Source organism: Elgaria multicarinata, chromosome 15, assembly GCF_023053635.1.
Source record: "Elgaria multicarinata webbii isolate HBS135686 ecotype San Diego chromosome 15, rElgMul1.1.pri, whole genome shotgun sequence".
Taxonomy (NCBI): Eukaryota; Metazoa; Chordata; class Lepidosauria; order Squamata; family Anguidae; genus Elgaria; species Elgaria multicarinata.
The window spans coordinates 11224093-11243718 of record NC_086185.1 but is presented as its reverse complement, the minus strand read 5'-3'; the positions used below and the strand labels follow the sequence as shown (position 1 = coordinate 11243718).

The 19626-nt window shown below is 45.2% G+C and overlaps 1 protein-coding gene across 1 annotated transcript in view; it reads right to left on the bottom strand.

Annotated features, from left to right (window-relative positions):
* The window catches only part of SH3BGRL (SH3 domain binding glutamate rich protein like), a 35713-nt gene extending 21027 nt beyond the window's left edge, over positions 1 to 14686 (bottom strand). Inside the window, exon 1 of the mRNA XM_063141645.1 lies at positions 14477 to 14686. Within this exon, the coding sequence (XP_062997715.1) occupies positions 14477 to 14521 (45 nt within the window). The 5' untranslated portion in view covers positions 14522 to 14686. The remainder of the gene's footprint in view (positions 1 to 14476) is intronic.
* Between the last annotated feature and the right edge of the window lie 4940 nt (positions 14687 to 19626).

Here is a 19626-nt window from a genome sequence, read left to right as displayed (position 1 = left end):
TGAGTGGTTCAAGTACTTTAAAACACAAACATAAAGCCACAACGCTGCACAAAGAACTTTTCCCCATAACGCTGCTGTTTAACTGAATTGCCAACCTATCTGCAAGGAAAACGGGTGAACCCTCAAACTTTTTTTTAAAAAAAAATTCTGCAGCAGAACAACAGCGAACATGAACACCTGATCTTCTTTTCCTTCACCTCCTCTACCCTGCCCAGCTAATGAAGCGTTTCCAAAAGGTATGGGAAGATATCAGTGGAAAAGCCAACTCGGGAGAAGGAAAAACAAAGCTAACTCCTATGGGTTACTCCATTATTTATAATCCATTTGCTCAATAATCTGCAGCCTGAAGGTTTGCTAAACCTCAAGACACACAAAAACTGCCAATCATGCCGCTGATCCAAGCGCATGTGTGCGCACGTGCATCCACACCCACCCACCGCCAAACCTGTGGGTCGTTCAATAAAAATTAGGTATTAAAACCTCCGGCAATTCTATGGAGAAGGAACATCTGTTTTGTAAAAGGTGGTGGTGGAAGGGAAATTCCATTCCCCGTTGTATTGGGAACGTTGCCAGGTAAATAAAACATCTGAGGCTTTTTTAGCTTAGGAAAAAATGATGAGTAACAGCAGAGTGGGGCACATTTCGACCTCAAGCTTTACATCTTGGTTTTGGGGCCAAGCCAGCCTGGTCCTCACAAAACAGAAGCCGGGAGTAATAGAGCCTTGTGTGCACTCTATTACGGATTGCTCTAGGATCACAGAATCATAGAACAGTAGAGTTGGAAGGGGCCTATAAGGCCATTGAGTCCAACCCCTGCTCAATACAGGAATCCACCTTAAAGCATCCCTGACAGATGGCTGTCCAGATGCCTCTTGGAGGCCTCTAGTGTGGGAGAGCCCACAACCTCCCTAAGTCATTGGTTCCACTGTCATATTGCTCTAACAGACAGGACATTTTTCCTGATGTCCAGCCGGAATCTGGCTTCCTGTAACTTGAGCCCATTATTCCATGTCCTGCACTCTAGGAGGATCGAGAGATCCTGGCCCTTCTCTGTGTGACAACCTTTTAAGTATTTGAAGAGTGCTATCATGTCTCCCCTCCATCTTCTCTTCTCCAGGCTAAACATGGCCAGTTCTTTCAGTCTCTCTTCATAGGGCTTTGTTTCCAGACCCCTGATCATCCTGGTTGCCCTCCTCTGAACCCACTCCAGCTTGTCCGCGTCCTTCTTGAAGTGTGGAGCCCAGAGCTCCATCATGTCAGCTGCCAAGTTCACTCCAATGTAGTATAGCCCAGATATTTACCTGGTTCACAGATAACAATAAGTCTTATGGAGAACAAGGCAGTGAGTGCTCCTGAATTGCTCCTGTTGCAGGTGGGAGTGACTACATCAAAGGGGTGGGCAACCTCAGCCCAGCAGACCAAATCCGGCCTTCCTGTGGGCATAATGCACCCCTCCGGGATTCCCCAGACAGGCACACCCCTTCCCCTCGACTGCCAATCATTCTGTGGTTTCCCAGCCTTTTCACCCGCCCAGCCCCCATTCTAAACTACAATACGTCGACATTTTCTGTATTTTTCTCCCACATACTACGTGCCCTCCAAAACATCTCTGAATTTGAATTTGGCTCTTCAGCTGAAAAAGGTTCAATACCCCTTGGGTAAAACAAACAATGGACCTTCCATCCATGGTTTGCTTACCATGACGTGCAAACCTGGAGCTCTGGCTTGTCTCTTCCACAAGCCAGAGTCCTAGCCAGCCTGAAGTTTGGGCTGTAACCTGGGTTAGAGCCCCAGGGATGAATCCTGGTCTCCGCGCCCAACACTATTCTTGGCTCAGCACTTCCAAAACCAGACACAAGGACTGTAAGGAATAATCCAATGTGCTCTGAGCACAACCTCTTACAGTCTCATGAAAAAAAGAAAAGAAAAACGGAGCAGCTGAGTTGTCTTCCGCTGCGAAACCCACAAAGTCACATCACTTCCAATAACTTGACAAGAAAATAAACGAAAAGCAGCTGGTTTTACTCCAGGGGAGGCAGAGACTGTCAGATGGGCCTCCCAACTGACACAGTTTCAAGCTTCACGTGCATTTGACATGGGAAACCAGCACGTCCCCCCCCTCCCCTCAAGCTACCAGGGAGCCAAAACTGGTTCTGCAGGCTTAAAATTAACCTTTGTGCTGTCCAAGTTTTATCTCAGTGAGTTTACTCTTTGCTTACAATACAATGGACAAAAAAAGGGTGGGGGAAACCAGTGGAAAACATAAAATTTGGAGAGCAGAGGGGAAGAATTAGAGGATGACTGAATTAGAGTTCATTCTGAAGACCTTTGCTAGGTTTTCAAACAGATGTTAAGGGCAGTTTTAGGGACATTACTCATAATCCAAGACGGCACTTTAGTTTTGGATATTGAAACTAGCCATAACCTGCTTCACACACTCAAACAACCCATGTTTAATAAACCAGGGGTTGTTTGAGCGTGCCCTTGAACAACCCAGAGTTAACCCACTGAAGTGTTGTCAGGTTAACTCTGGGTTGTTTAATCCCTAAGCAACCTAGAGTTTCCTGGTTTGGAGGTAACAATAGCAACCCAGGAATGGGGCATTCCTTGGTTGTTTAGGAGCACAGAAGCATGTGTGCTCCCCTGCCACAAGGCATTTACTGCAATATGCCATACATCCTTTTAGTTCACAGATCCTTGTCAGGTATTTTGGGTCGCTTTTTTGCTTAATTTACAAACTTACATACATCTGCATGCATGGGAGGGTTCCCCAGAGCACGTAACAAAAACAAACCAAAAAGACACTTCCCTTATTTTGGGGTGGTATCATTTTGGTTCCAAAACAAGCATTCAACCACTTGAGTTCGTGATCTGAAATGACTGCTAAGCACTCCACACATCTCAGAAAGGCCAGGATCAATTAATAGCCAAGGGAAGTCAATATAAAGGCAGCCTAGTTTTCCTCTGCGGTCCACTGCTAAAAAGAGTTGGTGCGCTTCGCCCAGAAGGCAAACCGTTTTGAGTAATATGTGGATTTTATATTTCTGAAAATGGGAGATCCAAGGTTTCTCCCTTTCTTGCTCCCAGCAACTCTTAAGGGCAACTCTGGAACTCGGAACATGCAGTCAGTTTTTTCCCCTTCCTTTATTCCCCTGCCAAACCTGCTCTGTGTAACATCTTGCCTGGAGAAGAGATCTGGAGATTTCAAAAGCTTGCACATTTTGGGTGATCTTCTGGTTGGCTAATAATGGTATTACATTTGTTATTTTGGGATTTTCCTAATGGTCAACCTGGCTACCTTTGCTTTTGCACAAGTGCGTTTATATATGTCCCTCTATTAAGAATGCGTTACATTTCACAGCTTGGAGAGAGATTTAAGGCCGTCAAGCAGACTTCCACAGTCATAAAGGAATATTAAATATTCTTTTGTCAAATCCCTGACCTTCAATTGGGAGACATTTTGGGCAAAACCTTAGTGACAGATCCATCCACGCCAATGGAGGCAGCAACACTCATACAATAAACACTGTATTTCTCCCCCTCTAATTGTGAATTGACAGTATGTAAATATCCTGGAATGCTTAAGCATAGCTGTAGATCTCTAGGGTGCTTTGAGACCATCAGTCACAGCTCTAAAGATACATTTTCCTTTTGCACCACAGACAATTATACTTTTAATCATGTGGAAAATGCCAGAAGCTCTGCTATGATTTAGGTCGGAGAATATAAAAGAGAAATCTTCCCATCTCCAGAGAGTAACTGTTGAGCATTATGGTTACAATACATATCACAGGCTAAGGAGAGGCGTGTTTGCGTCCAAGTTGATACAGCAAAGTTGGATTTAGGCTATAGGGTGACCATATGGAAAGGAGGACAGGGCTCCTGTATCTTTAACAGCTGTATTGCAAAGGAAGTTTCAGCAGGTGTCATTTGTATATATGGGGAACTTGGTGAAATTCCCTCTTCATCACAGCAGTTAAAGCTGCAGGTGCCCTGCCCTCTTTTAAATCTGGTCACTCTAGTATAGCTCCTGCAGCTTTAACTGCTGTGATGAAGAGGGAATTTCACCAGGTTCTCCATATATACAAATGACACCTGTTGAAATTCCCTTTTCTATGCAACTATTAAAGATACAGGAGCCCTGTCCTCCTTTTCATATGGTCACCCTAATTTAGGGCTGTAAAGAGTTCAGGTAACTAGAAATTATGTGCCAACTCTTCGTATACCCTCTCAGTCCCATGACTATACAGTGCCTGCTTTGACTGGCGGTGACCCCCCAACATGGTACAGCCATATCAGTAGACTTGAATCCTTCCAGGTGTATCCTATACACTCATAAGCATTGCAGCCCAATGATGTGACTGTAGCACGTCGGAAGTTGTTTGTTTAAAAACAGCTTTTATTTGAGGTAATATTGGGTAGATATAAGGGAAGGGCCGTCGCTCAGTGGTAGAGCACATGATCTGTGCATGCAGAAGGTTCCAAGTTCAGTCTCTGGGCATCTCCAGGTAGCCTGAGAAAGACCGAAACCCAGGACAGTCACCTCCAATCAGGGGAGACAATAATGAATTTGAGATCTGATTGGGTGGAAGGCAGGTTCCTATTTATTTATTACATGTATATCCTGCCTTTTCCTCCAAGGAGCTCAAAGTACATGATCCCCCTCCCCTCCATGTTATCCTCACAACAACCCTGTGAGGTAGATCACCCAGTGAGGTAGGTCACCCAGTGAGCTTCATGGTCCAGTGGGGACTAGAACCCAGGCTGTCTCCAGTCCAACACTCTAACCACTACATATTTATTGATTGATTATATTTATTTATTACATTTCTATACCGCCCAATAGCCGGAGCTCTCTGGCCGGTTCACAAAAATTACATTACATAGATTCTTCCGTCCTTCAACCTCAAAGGGTACTCAGAGTAGCTTAGGCTTAAAACAAAGGGCGCTCTTTCAACAATACTTAAAAACATTGATCTTAAAATGCAGAACTCTATAAACAGAGGGTGTTCTTAAAACCATATATATATATATATATATATATATATACTCCTCAAAAGCCAGGGTAAATAAGGACGTCTTCACTTGGTACCAAGAAGAGAAGTGGAGGACATACATGAAGTGGGTGGCACCACAGAGAAAGGAAGACACGCTGTAGCTTTATTAGAGCATGCAACCACTCCAGCATTCCAGTCTCCTGAAACCAGGGGGGACAGGTTTCAAAATCACACAGGGTGTCTCCCTGTGTAGAAGAGACTCTTAGCTTCGGATCTCCCCCCTCCAACGTGCAGAAGGCAGCAGGATCCGGCCCTCATAAGTGACAATGATATCAAAGAGCATGTGCAACTGAAACCATATGGGAGATTGAACACTCAAGCTATGGCTTGGAGAAGAAAACCCTTGCTCTGGTTCATGACTTAAATTAAAAAGGGGATAACATAGAATCATAGAATAGTAGAGTTGGAAGGGGCCTATAAGGCCATCGAGTCCAACCACAGTTTAGAAAGTAAGTGGACGCTAAATCTTCCTCCTGTGCTCCAAAGAAAATAATAAGGGTTGTGTGGTTTTTGGAACAGCTTTCCCTTTGTTCCCCTGGGATTAATTAAATGTTTCTGCTCAACAGTGCTGTTTTGCTTAAATCTAAGAGAACAAATATGAGCCAATATGCGTATGTGCTATCAATCTTTTGATTTTGCATGCTGCGGGTGCACAAATCAGCACTAGGCATTGCCAACGGCTCACAGATAGTGGAACATGACAGCAGAATCTTATACATGCCTACTCAGAAGTATGACCCATTGCGTTCAATGGCACTTACTCTCAGGTGAATGTGTAGAAGATTGTAGCCCAACTTATTTAAAAAATGATAATTAAATGAGTGGAATCAATATTGGCTTCCCCCTTTACAAAACATACATGGAAACAAAAACACTTTTCTTTTCCAGAAACAAGCACACACTTGGGCCAAAACCACTAACTTCCTTCCGTCTGCCACGCAATTCGAGACAAACGCTATCATGTTTCAAAAGTATGCTTTCCAGCTGCCTTTCCTGCTTCTTTTTAAAGCATCGAGCGCCACCCAAATCATCGTAGCCATAACCCCAATTACTGCCTTTCAGTAGGAAAACGTCTGCCCCTTGGCAGTCGCTGAAATCCGCCAAACAATGTTTGACTTTTACACGCCTGAAAACAGGCTTTTGTCTCGTCCAAAATAAACACCGAGGAAAACCTCCCCCCATTGCTGGAGGGCAGCCGCTGAACGTGGGTTATCCATTAACCGTGGAAAAGTTCAGCAAAGGGATATGAACGGAGCCACAGTTTGTGCCTCCGCTTGGTTTACAGCCCAGATGCACTCCGTGGATTCTGACTTGGCCCATTTGATTCACGTTTTTCTTATTATTTTGAACAGGGGTTGCTGTCACAGCATCCAAGTCACCAACAGGATCCCTGGTGTTAAAAAGCAAAGGCTGGATCGGTTCAAAATGAGAAGCCATTGTGGCAACCCCTCCATGTATTTCACAGAAGAGAAATGGGTACTGAGCACAAAATTCATTCAGCTTGATTATCCTGTTCTGTTTTGTTTTTTAAAAAGCAAACTTTCTAGTCCTTATGATAGCAAAGCTAACTGCTTGAAAATTTATAGGCAATCCCTGGTGAAAAACAACAACTGCTCCTTCCAGCCATTCCCGGAAAAGCTTCTTGGCTTGAAGATCTGCGTACAGCTTCTTGGTCTCAGGAAGTGCACAGCGAGCTGACCCCCTCCTCATCAACCCAGCATCTCTCCCCAATTACAGCAGCCTTCCCAAAACTGGTGCCCTCCAGATGTGTTGAACTACAACTTCCAGAATCCCTCTGGCTGGGGAGTGCTGGGAGTTGACATCTGGTGATCACCAGGTTGGGGCAGGCGGAATTACAGGTGTAGTTTTTGTTCTGGTTGCTGGGAAGGGCTCCTGTGACTGGTACATTTTTAAGGGAGGCATCATGTTATGAAAATTATGGGCCAGATTAGCCTGTTTGATAATCCAGCCTCCTTAAATACTGGGAGAGAAATCTGAATTGATAGTATCATTACAGATTGTTGGTTGGCTTGTTTTGTTTTAAAGATGGCGGGTCTCCATCTGTAAGGGCTAGAAGCTGGTCAGCGTTGGAAATGAATACTGAGATTCTTGCAGTTTAGCGGGAGCAGCAACATCCATTTCCACTAAGGATGGCTGTCGCAGGGAAATTGGGCCCTTTTGGGGCTCATCACATGTACTCAGAGCGTGCAGCTCGGCTTGCATTTGTGAGGTGAGTCACGGGCTGTTTCCCAAAATCTGGGAATCTAATCAGTCTTCCCTCCCCAATTGCCATTTCCCCAATGTGGCGCCTGTGGGCGCTATTTGCACAAACTGGATCCCCAATGTGGCATTTGTGCAAATTTCAGTTGCAAATTGTGCAAAGTCACACCATTTGTGCAAACTGTGGCTGTAACGCACACGGATTTGGCAAATAGTCTCAATTGGTGACCAAAACTTGTGCAAAGGTTTCTTTACGCAGACACACACACACACACTCAACATTAATCATCTAGGAAAATTCCACCAGCTGGCCCAACTCCTTGTACACCAAGTCGGACCAGTTGTTGGAAAATGGAACTGAGCCTGGGGGATGGGGGGGGGGGCTGTTGAAAGCTTATCGACTTCCACACAAACCCACATCGGTTTCCTCCGACATCCTTGAGTTTGTTGTACAACTGAAATCACATGGATACCAAGACCTTCTGACAAGAGAACTATAAAATGGCATTTTAAGGGTGCTAAAAGCCTGGATTTCAACACAGCTGTTTCTTAAGCCTGCCAGGAAACTATCAAGCATTTAAAAGAATCATGTCTCCCTAAAGGCTGGTTGCTGCACATTTCAATGTTGCTGTTTTCCAGCTTACTTTTGAGCAACGGATGCCTTCAATAAAAAATCACTATACTGACCTAACCCAGATTTTTTGTTTTAGATATTATTCAGGCATGGCAGTTTCTGAACGACAGGCAGTAACGCTAACCAATAGTCTTACAAGCTCGTAATTGACTTGACTCTGGGGACGCACTTTGCTGTTTTGCTCAGCAGCGAACTGCACTGGTCCAGGCTTCGGTTGTCCATATGATCCTTGCATCTTGCAGGGAAGTGTCATGTGGATCAGGGCCTCACCTGTTAGAGCAGGGAGGCTAGCATGGGAAGTGGCTCTCTTGATGAGAATTTGTCAAATGAGATTAGTTCCAAAAAAATGGGAGAAAAATCTCAGGATGCTATAAACAAATTTAGCATGGAAATGCCCAGTGCGTTTCAGCCTCTTGCTTTACATCAGGCCTTTTTCAAGGGCTTGTAACAATGTCTACAGAAATTATTTACAACAGATTGTCTTATAGTCGCCAGTGTATAAACACAACCTATTGTAAATAATTCCTGCAGACATTGGTAGAACTCCTTGGCCTAATGAAAGAGGCTGAAACACAACGGGCTTTTCCACAATAAATTTGTTAATAGCTTCCTGAGACTTTTCTCCCTTTTTGTGTTCATCTTGGATGTTTACCCGCCTTGCGCCCAAATAAAATTTGGTACCAGGCTTATCCCACGATATTTCCTTCCACACCTCAGCGAAAAAAGAAAGAAAGGCTGAGCTCAAGTCTGTCAATATTTAATCATTTTAAAAGTATCACTTCCGGATCTAAGAGGACACTTTTAACCTGTGGGAACTTTAAAGGAATCCTGTGCCAGCAAGATTACGCTGTTCTTTATAAAGCCCAGGGAAAACATGAAAACTACACCCAATAAAAGAAAGAACTGAATCATTAAGGTGTGACCTGGGCAAGATATATTGGTTTACAGAAGGCCAACCAGAACTGTACCAAATGCCATCAGCTGAACATTTGTTACTCATTTTTAAAATTTATTTAATCATTTTGGGAGGCTTTTGCTTTATTTGATTGGGCAAAACATTCACCAAGTCAGAAAATCAGGACTATTTCCATGGGGAGATGAACACAGGGAATGATAAAGGATGTCACTAGTAGCAGATAATGTGTTCAGATGGGCAGGGACATAGACAGGCACCCAGAAACGAATTGCAAAACTGCTCACTTCCTCAATTGCTTCATGCTTGTTTTCTTCGGTTTGCACCATGTCTGGCTGTTGGTGGAGCCACCGAAGAAAGGCTTCAAGAGCGATTTTGGATTTTCAAACGCATATCAATTATACCTGTTTTGTATTGTCTGAAAAAGATTTTACTGAAGAACACTGCACAGACTACAGAGGTCAATATATCCTGAGCAACTTTCCCGTGAAAGATCCCTTTGGGACATGACAAACCAACCACATGTGGATGAGGCCATGCAGCTGGCTGGCAGCACTCGTCTATAAAGCCCCAAAACACTTTGGGCTGATTCGCACATAATGCTAACCCATGGTTTATTGCCCTATCCAGGGTTCTTCTGGCAAATGATCAAACAAAATGTGGTTTGTTTTATTAAACTCTGGGTTGCTTTTCCTTCCTCCTTCACCCACTCCCTCCCAACATCCCAAATGCCTTTGTGGTACTGTAGTACGGGCCTCTAGAATGGGTGGGTTTTTTTACTGCTCTTGCCTACCCTCTCTGTAGCTGGGCAGAACAACCTATGAACAACCCATGGTTCTGGGGTCACACACAACCCATGGTAAAAACGACCACAATCTAACAACACCCACGGGCTCTCTTTCTGGGTTGTTCATGGTTAACAAACCATAGTTTGTTAGCATGGCTAGGTTTGCACATCAAGACAATCCAGAACTCAACAACCCAAACCATGGGTTAGCATTATGTGAGAACCAGAATTCCTGAGTGACTTGAGTTATTAAGTGTCATCTTTGCTGTGGGATTCCTTTTGTTGCGTGAACCAGTTACTGGGAAGGGTGTCGGGAAACTAGACTTAACAGGCTGCATAAAAGCTTAAGCCGTCTAGGTGACCTAGATCTGAAGTGCATTTTGCCATTAATAAATATATCAGCAGACAAGCATAAAATGTGAGTGTTAAAAGATGAATGTTGTTAAAGTGCCTTCGTTACACTACAAGGTTCTATCAAATGGTCCATTCCCCTTTATGAAAAATGTATACAGATTTTCCTTTCAAATTTTCTACAGCTCAGGAACCCATACGTTTTGGCTTAGCTTGGTAGTCACCCTATTTTTGTGGAACCTCCCCCTCCATGCTAGTGGGGCTGTCCGCACACCATGGCGGCAGTCTGTGACAAAGTGTGGGTTAATTAATTAACCAACAAATGGAAAGGATGCATGTCGCGTGCGAGCAGCTTTTGGTTTGCAGCCACCAAAGAACAAACCATGGGTTAACTTTGGGTTGTTTAATGTACAAATAATCTAAAATGTCCTGGTTCGGGCACCACATTAACAACCTACAAGTGGAGTGTTCATAGGCTGTTGCTGCAAACTGGAAGTGGTTCGTGCACAGTGCATGACCCCACAAATCATGTGTTGTGAGGCCTATATCGAAAGCTGACATGCATTGCATCCTTTGCACCTATCAGAAGAGTATATTTACATTCGCTCCTTATTTGGTTGACAAGTAACTGCTTCAAAGCATACTTGGCAGATCGTCAAAAGGTGCTTCCACTTGCATGCGCACTTTACCCTAAAGATATATATATATATATATATATATATATATATATATATATATATCTGTATTGTTTACGCCCAAGTTGTTGGGTGTAACATGCTGATGCTCTAGCACAGCGGTTCTCAACCTGTGGGTCGGGACCCCTTTGGGGGTCGAATGACCCTTTCACAGGGGTCGCCTAAGACCATCGGAAAACACATATTTCCGATGGTCTTAGGAAACTGTATTGACTGAACTATGTCATGTATCATCTTTTGTATTATTAAAGCTATTGTTATGTATTATTTTCATTAGCAAACCATCCCATGACAATGGATCGTGTAGAGAAGAACGAAAATAATTTTATGGTTGGGGGTCACCACAACATGAGGAACTGTATTAAAGGGTCGCGGCATTAGGAAGGTTGAGAACCGCTGCTCTAGCACGTATAACCTAACCGTGCATCGATGTAATCAATAAACAAGTTAAGGACATTTGGTGTCGTCTCGCCTGAGTAAGGTCCGGTTGGACAACCTAAACCATTATCCACATCAATTGGGTTAATTAACCCACAATTTGCTGCCAAATGCAGTCATGAAGTACAAACCATTGCTCTCATTTCATAATAGGCTTTGGACTAGGAAAGCAGCAGCAAGAATGTTGCGCTTTGCACCAGATGTTGGAGAATATCAGAAACCAGGGGAGGGGGGGGGACTCGCTCAATTCCTCAAAAACCTAGTGTGAATTAAGCCAAAAGATCCACCCTCCTCTGTACATCTTTACTTACTACGTTACCCAATCAGCACGCGTGCGCACACAGAGTGGTATCAATCCGATGGGAAAGGCTTGCAGAAGCTGCTCACTGATTAAGAAGGCTTTTGCCGTTCTCACTGATAGAGCACAATCCGCATGGAACTGGATTGCCTGGAGAGTTCCAGAGTATATTGGATTCCTTCACAGAGCCCTCCTATGTAAAGGATGCATTTGCCTTTTTCGCAAGCTGGAACCCTTCCCATCAGACAATCTGTTTGTGAGGACATCTCCCTGGGGCACCCTTACTCACAAACAACTCCGATGCTGCTCCGTTTTCTTTCTTGCATGCATCAACAATGCATGGATCAGGGCACCAAGGCGGTGGCAAATCAGGGTCATGTACAAGAAGACGCTCAGCAACATTTAAAGGCCTATTATTATTATTATTTATTTATTTATATAGCACCATCAATGTACATGGTGCTGTACATGGTGCCTAGTTTCAGGTACCTTCAAAAGCTATTTTGTTTTAAAACAACAAAAACAACAACTGTGTATTTTAAGAATATTTCTCGTTACTTTGTATACTTCAGGGCTGCAGAACTTCTTTCCGCCCAAAGGCCAAATTCGACTCGGTCCCAAGCAGCTCCTTCAATCCAATTTAAGAAAGTCCTTGTTCGCTTACAAAATTGTGCTCTGCGCTCACAATAAATTGCTCAGGCCTGTAACCCTGTCTCTCGACCTACTAATCTCCCAGGGCTTCAAGGTCTATGGACTGCAAAGTTATGCGCTGGTTAGACACATCTGCCCCCTAGTGGCTGAAGATGTGCTTTAACAACATGGACACTGTTAAAGTAATTAAAATTAATCAATGTGTTTAAAACCACACACCAAAAAACAAAACAAAATAACTTCGAGGTGCCCCTTAGTATGCATGCCAAGTTCCAGGAGCTATGGTGGTGATGGATGGACGGACAGACAGACACACATCCTCTTTACATGTGAATTCAACCCTTCCTTCCAGGAGCTATGGAGAAGGAGCAACCATGGGATTTCCCCACTAAATCCTCATAATGATCCTGTGAGGTTGGCCAGATGAGAAACAGAGACTGGCCCAAAACTACTCACCAAGCTTGGTGGCCAAGCAAGGAACTGTCCAATACAATGGTCATAACAGGGCGTGATGGATTGCGGGAACTAGTCCTAGAACTTCTCTTAGCAACCTAAATCCCTCATCCACACTTAACCCACAGAGGTTTCACTGGATTTACCCATTGGATCCCATCCAACAGCTAGGCGCCTGGCACAGCTCTACTTCTGAAGTTACACAGGCCTGTGTCTGGACAGTACCAGGATGAGAGACTGCCTGGGAACTCCAGCTATGCCCTGCTGGGCAATCCGGAGGAAGGGTGTACACAAATGCAAGAAAGATATGAACATTCATGGTCACAGGGCTGGATGTTGAAAGTGAAAGGAAACACACACACACACACACACACACACACCACAAAACAAAACAGGAAAGCAATTTGGGAGAGACTAGTGCTTAATTTCTAAACCCGAGGAAAGATCAGAGCCTTTGTATTTCAAACAGCAGGCTCTTTGCTTGAGCAGAGAAGCCTAAAGAATGGTGTTAAGTGGATTAAATGAAAGCCTACCTTCTGGATAATCTCCATAAAATAAAATAAAAAAGTGAATTTGCAAGCAAGGAAAAGTACCAGGATTGAAAACTGTTTATTTCCTGAATGTTCTTTCACCCAATGCAGAAAGCATGGAAGCTGGCGGTGGTTGTAAGAGATAGGCAGTCTGTGCATGCTCAGAGATTCCACAGCAGTACGCTTTCATACATATGCCAGACATTAGAAATAGGTTCTGGAGTTGAAGTCTGACACAGATGAAGTCTTGCCCATCCAGGAAAAGCACATGAAGTTGCCTCAGCCACCATTAGTCACTAAATTCAGCAGAAATCTACCCTTTTCACTCTACTTGTAAGCTTTTTCTGAAGATATTAGTGATCAATTTACTAGGGTTGCACTCGAGCTTTTTAAATATACAATGCTTTGTGTGTGTGTGTGGTGGGTGGGGAACTTATTGTGATTCAGCAATGAGCAAGCAAAAGCAGTGTTGGGAAACAGAGCTTAGTCCTGGAGCAAGCCAAGTAACAAATACAGATTAGAGCATCCACACCTAAGGGAACTCTGCATTTCCAAAACTGAACAGCCCTACCCTGAACATGCCTGGAACTAAATTCTACAAAAGCCAATGGGATTTATTCCCAAACAGAGTTCCAGAAGGGTTCATTGTTTCAGCAGCGCACCAAGGCTGCGATCCTGTACCCATTTACTCAGGAGTAAGCCCCAATAAATGCAATGGGACTTACTTCTGAGTAGATCTCCACAGGCTCGCCCGGTTACAAACAGACCGGCCCTCCGCGTTTACCCAGCAGGCAGTTCTGTTGCATTCAGTCCAGGATTACTCCCAGGTACACACGTGTAGGAATTTGCTTCCTGCCTCACCTTTCCTGCAAGCCATCTCCAAACGCTCAAAAGCTGAGGTCAGAGTAAGGCTACAAAACCCATGCACGACTAGAAAAGGTGTACGTGCCTCCCCACCTGACACACAGTGGGGCTGACTTACTTCCGAGTAAACACGCCTAGGATGGCTCTGAAAATCGGGGCCAGAAGCAAAGCTCCTTTCCGCGTGTGCCCAAACAAGCGTGCAAGAGCGGGGTTGCAAGCCGCGTGGCTAGCCTGCACCCCATTCACGGCAATGGGACTACTCTAAGTAGGGCTGACATCAGGGACAACGAGAAGCCCCTTCGACGCGACCCATTGCAACTTAAACCCGAGCCAAAACTGACGCGCTGTTGCGACCCCCCCCACCTTTCCGCACCCCCCCCCAAAAAAACTCCACTTCTTCGGGGAAACGCCTCGCGTGTGAAAGCTCGCAGGGCAGACGGGGAAGGAAGAGGGGTGCAGGGAGCGGGAAGAACGAGGCAGCGGAAGCAACTTTTCCCCCAGTCCAAAGAGGGGGCGAAGTTAGGGGAGCCGCACCCCCCCCGGGGGGGAGGCGCAAAGGAGGGGAGGCGCCGCTCGCTGCCTTACCGCCGTGGATCCGGACGCGGTCGCGATGCAGACTATGATCACCATGCTGGCCGCGGGCGCTTCCTCGCGAGGCGGGAGGGAGGGAGGATGGAGAGCGCGCCGAGGACGCGGGCGGCTCAAGGCACCGGGCAGCGAGCGAGCGCGCGGGGACGGAGGATGGAGCGCGGCGCGGGGGGGACGCGGAACGCCCCGCCTCTTGCTGCTGCTGCTGCTGCTTCTCCTGCGGCGGCTCGGCGTGGGACTCGCTGGCGAGGAGCTACCCAACCCCGGAAGGAGCGAGCGAGAGGGATCACGTTCTCAGCGCGGAATCGCCATGGGGGCGGAGGGAAGGCAGAAAGGGCGTGGGGAGGCAGGCAAAGGGGATCCAATCCGGAGCAGAAACGGCGCAGGCTTTGCAGGAGGGGCTAGCAGCTACGCGAGAGGGGCTGTTGGGCCTGGGCCTGGGCTACGGTGCAACATCCTCATCATCGTTATCCTTGGGTACCTGTTAGGAAAGGGAGGCTCTTTTGTTCCGAAAGTGCCGCCTTCGCGATGTTTTGGATTCCGAGTCCCATCAGCCCCAGCCTGACCAGGCTAATGGTCAGGAAGGCTGGGAGTTGTAGTCCCCGGCATCTGGAAGGCGCCAGGTTGGGGAAGGCGGGTACAATGTCATACCTTTATTGTTGTTGTTTATTCGTTCAGTTGCTTCCGACTCTTCGTGACTTCATGGGCCAGAGCTGTCTGTCGGCTGTCGCCACCCCTAGCTCCCCCAAGGTCAAGTCTGTCACCTCCAGAATACCCTCCATCCATCTTGCCCTTGGTCGGCCCCTCTTCCTTTTGCCTTCCACTTTCCCTAGCATCAGCCTCTTCTCCAGGGTATCCTGTCTTCTCCTTATGTGGCCAAAGTACTTCAGTTTTGCCTTTAATACCATTCCCTCGAGTGAGCAGTCTGGCTTTATTTCCTGGAGTATGGACTGGTTTGATCTTCTTGCAGTCCAAGGCACTCTCATACCTTTATTAGGCCGGCTCAAAGGTCACCAGGGGTGCGCAAGCTTTCGAGATCTCCAGAGCGCTTCCTCTGGCAAGTTAGGAAAAGCAGGGTTGGAAGGGAGGTGGCATGGATGAGATGGCTACGTAGACAGGAGGTGTTCAGATTTGTTAGGTACAGGGGAAAGTTTGGGAGGAGCGGCCTGTTATAGTTAGAAAAGGAAATTTCAGCAGGTGGTGTTTGTATGCACGCAGCGCCTAGTGAAATCCCCTCTTCATCCCAACAGTTAAAGCTGTGGGAACCATGTCCTCTTTAGCTAGTGTTCAGATACAAAAGAGGGCAGGGCTCCTGCAGCTTTCACTGTTGTGATGAAGAGGGAATTTGACCAGGGGCTGCATGCATACAAAGGACACCTGAAATCCCCTTTTCTATGCAATTGTTAAAGGTACAGTGGCCCTGTCCTCCTTTCCATATGGCCACCTTAAGCCATACAAGAGGGACAGGCTTCATTTGAACCAAAATGGAAGCAGGATGCTCTGGTGTTCAATGGGGGGGGGGGGGAAGGTGGCAGAGCAGCTGAACCCTGGGGGAACGGCGACAGGAGGTGGGAAGGATCCCAGATGGAATCACCCCTAGGAGATGAAGATGAAAATGTTTCCGACTGCCCAAATGGGATGGGGAAGGAGGAAGCAGGATATGGTGAAACAGGATAGCCGATCAAAGAGGCCTAAGTGGTACAGCAGAAGATGCACACGGCAGAGACGTGTGGGGAGGGACACCTCGTATAAATATTTCTATGCTAATGCCAGAAGCCTCCAAGCCAAGATGGGAGAGTCGGAAGGCCTGGTTTCAAAGGAGAATTTAGCAATAGTGGAATATATAACATGGAATATATAACGGAAACCTGACGGAGAGAAACAGTGGCATTTGATCATCTCTGGATCTAAACTCAAGAAGGATAAGGAAAGGCATATCAGAGGAGGTGTTGCTCTGTGTGTCAAAGACAGCATAGGTCAAGCAGACTAAAAAGCCTAAAAGGAACAGACCCCTCCAGAGAAGTGTTGTGGGCGGCCATGCCGGGCTCCATGCCGACGGAAATTGATGTTGAATTTTTTTTTTTTATTATTATTATTATTATTATTTATTTATTTATTTATTTATATAGCACCATCAATGTACATGGTGCTGTACAGAGTAAAACAGTAAATAGCAAGACCCTGCCGCATAGGCTTACAATCTAATAAAATCATAGTAAAACAATAAGGAGGGGAAGAGAATGCCAACAGGCACAGGGTAGGGTAAGCAGGCACAGGGTAGGGAAAAACTAACAGTAGAAAGTAACAGTAGAAGTCTGCACAACATCAAGTTTTAAAAGCTTTAGGAAAAAGAAAAGTTTTATTGTACCTTAGACTTAGGCAGAGACTGCTGTGTTTTTTGTATTTTATGTATGTATTTTATTGTATGTTGGGAGTTTTAATATTATTGTGATGATATTTTCTACTGTGCTGGTCTATGACCGAAATAAACAAACAAACTTCCGTGCTGGGCACATGCTGTTGTCCCCTACAAAAGAGCCCTCAGGGTGATTTTGAGATGGAAAATGAAATCAAGGAGGCCTCCAAAAAGGGAAGTGTAGAAATACGGGGTGACTTCAATTACCCCCACGTTGACTAGATAAATGCATGAAGCTGATGGTGAGAGATTCAGGATAGATAAACGGAAGTAGTTTTTCACACAGAGGACAGGTAAACTATGGAATTCACTATCACAAGATGTAGTGGTTTTACGGAGGATAAAGCTTTCAAGGGCTTTATGCTACTTGATGGTTATATGCTACCTCCAGTATCAGGCATTCTGCCCATGGGAAACTCACGAGGAGAACATGAGTGCAACGGCACCCTCCTACCCAGGTTCCACAGCAACTAGAGTACATAGGCATACAGCCTCCGGTATTTAACTTGTTTTTAACTTGCTGGAATATAAACCGAATATAAACCAAATATACCCACATAAGTTTGATCATATTTTTGGTGATGTGTGTGTTCTTTACAATAATAGTAATAATAATAATATTTCTTACCCGCCTCTCCATTCTGATCGATTACAAGAATGGGTAATCTGTGTAAATACTAGCCCTGATGGTTGTGTGCTATTCAAAGCAATAAGCCTGTGTGCACCAGTTGCTGGGGGACATGGGTGGGAGGGTGCTGTTGCACCACGTCCTGCTTGTTCATCCCTGGCCGATGGCTGGTTGGCCACTGTGTGAACAGAGTGCTGGACTAGACGGGCCCTTGGTCTGATCCAGCAGGGCTCTTCTTATGTTCTTACTTTCCTACTTTCATTTGCATAATTCTTTGTACTGTCCTCTGTGTAGTACAGCCATCCATTATTTTAATGTGTTTTTTTTTCTTTTAAAACCCCAAACATTTCAGCTATAAGGTTGGAGGTTTCTTATTGGCATTTACTGATGCAGAACATATCAACCTAGCTGGAAAGTGCCACCTCCTGGCTGCTCTTTTCAGAATGTGTCCCTTTAGGAGGCTGACAGATGTACTAAGATAAATATGACACCAGCATACACAGCCTCTTCTGATCAATGAGTATCAGCTGATTTTTCCATTTATTATTTATTGCATTTATTAATAATACTTATATACTGCTTAATATAGAAAAAAAATCTCCAAGCAGCTCACCCACAAATGTTAAAAATCTCATTGAAATATCTAATAAAAACTATTTCAGTTACTACAACAATACACCGCTTTCCCTTGGCTCCATCCCCTTTCCCCAACAGCTAAATCATTTGGTGGTTTCCTGGCTTTTGTGCGTATAGAATGTCTTATGTGACCCCAGCCCATCTGTCTGCTGCAAAAATGGGTTGAATAGATTGCACAGGTGGGGTGTACAGATCCATGCACATGGAATGCACAATATTTTCATTTATATACCACCCCATAGCCGAAGCTCTCTGGGAGGTTTACAAAGGTTAAAAACAGTGAACATTAAAAACAAATATACAAAAATTTTAAACCATCAAAAGCATAAAAACAACAATATGTATTTTAATCTTAATATATTTCTCTATGCCTTCGACATCAGCGTCAGCTAAGGATAGTGTGTCTCCTCTGAATGAATGCTTAGAGGCGGTAATGGACTGGATGAGGAAAAACAAACTGAAGTTGCATCCAGACAAGACAGAGGTGCTTACTGTCAAAGGCCATAACCTGGGTTTGGAGGTGTGTCAACCAGTTCTGGATAGGGTTACGCTTCCCCTGAAAGACTGCGTCCGCAGCTTGGAGGTGCTTCTGGATCCGTCGCTCCAAATGACAGCCCAGATAGATGCGACGGCCAGGAGTGCCTACTATCAGCTTCGGCTGATACGCCAGCTGCACCCCTTCCTAGAGTCAGAAGACCTAAAGACGGTAGTGCATGTGCTGCTAACTTCGAGGCTCGACTTCTGCTATGCGCTCTACATAGGGCTACCTTCGTGCCTAGTCTGGAAACTTCAACTAGTTCAAAATATGGCAGCCAGTTTGGTCACCAGCACACCTAGGGGTGACCACATTACAGCAGTTTTGAAATCTCTTCACTGGCTGCCAATTAGTTTTCGGGTGAAGTATAAAGTGTTGGTTATCACCTTTAAAGCCCTACACAGTTTGGGTCCAGGCTACCTGCGGGATCGCCTTCTCCCGTACAATCCACCCTGCACACTCAGGACCTCTGGGAAGAATTTACGGAATTTCTATACTGCCCAATATAGCCGGAGCTCTCTGGGCGGTTCACAAAAATTAAAACCAAAGTATAAAACAACAGTATAAAACCATAATATAAAATACAATATAAAAGCTCAACCAGATAAAAACAGCAGCAATGCAAAATTACAAATTTAAAACACCAAGTTAAAATTTATTTATAGACTGTTAAAATGCTGGGAGAATAAAAAGGTCTTCACCTGGAGTCTAAAGACATATAATGTAGGTGCCAAGTGAACCTCCTTAGGGAGTTCATATGTTGTTAACTGCCTGGGAGAAGAGAAAAGTCTTGACCTGGCACTGAAAAGATAACAATGTTGGTGCCAGGCGAGCCTCGTCGGGGAGATCATTCCATAATTGGGGGGCCTCCACTGAAAGGGCCCTCTCCTTTGTTCTATACGTGGGGGAGCCTGACGTGCGTTTCTGGACTT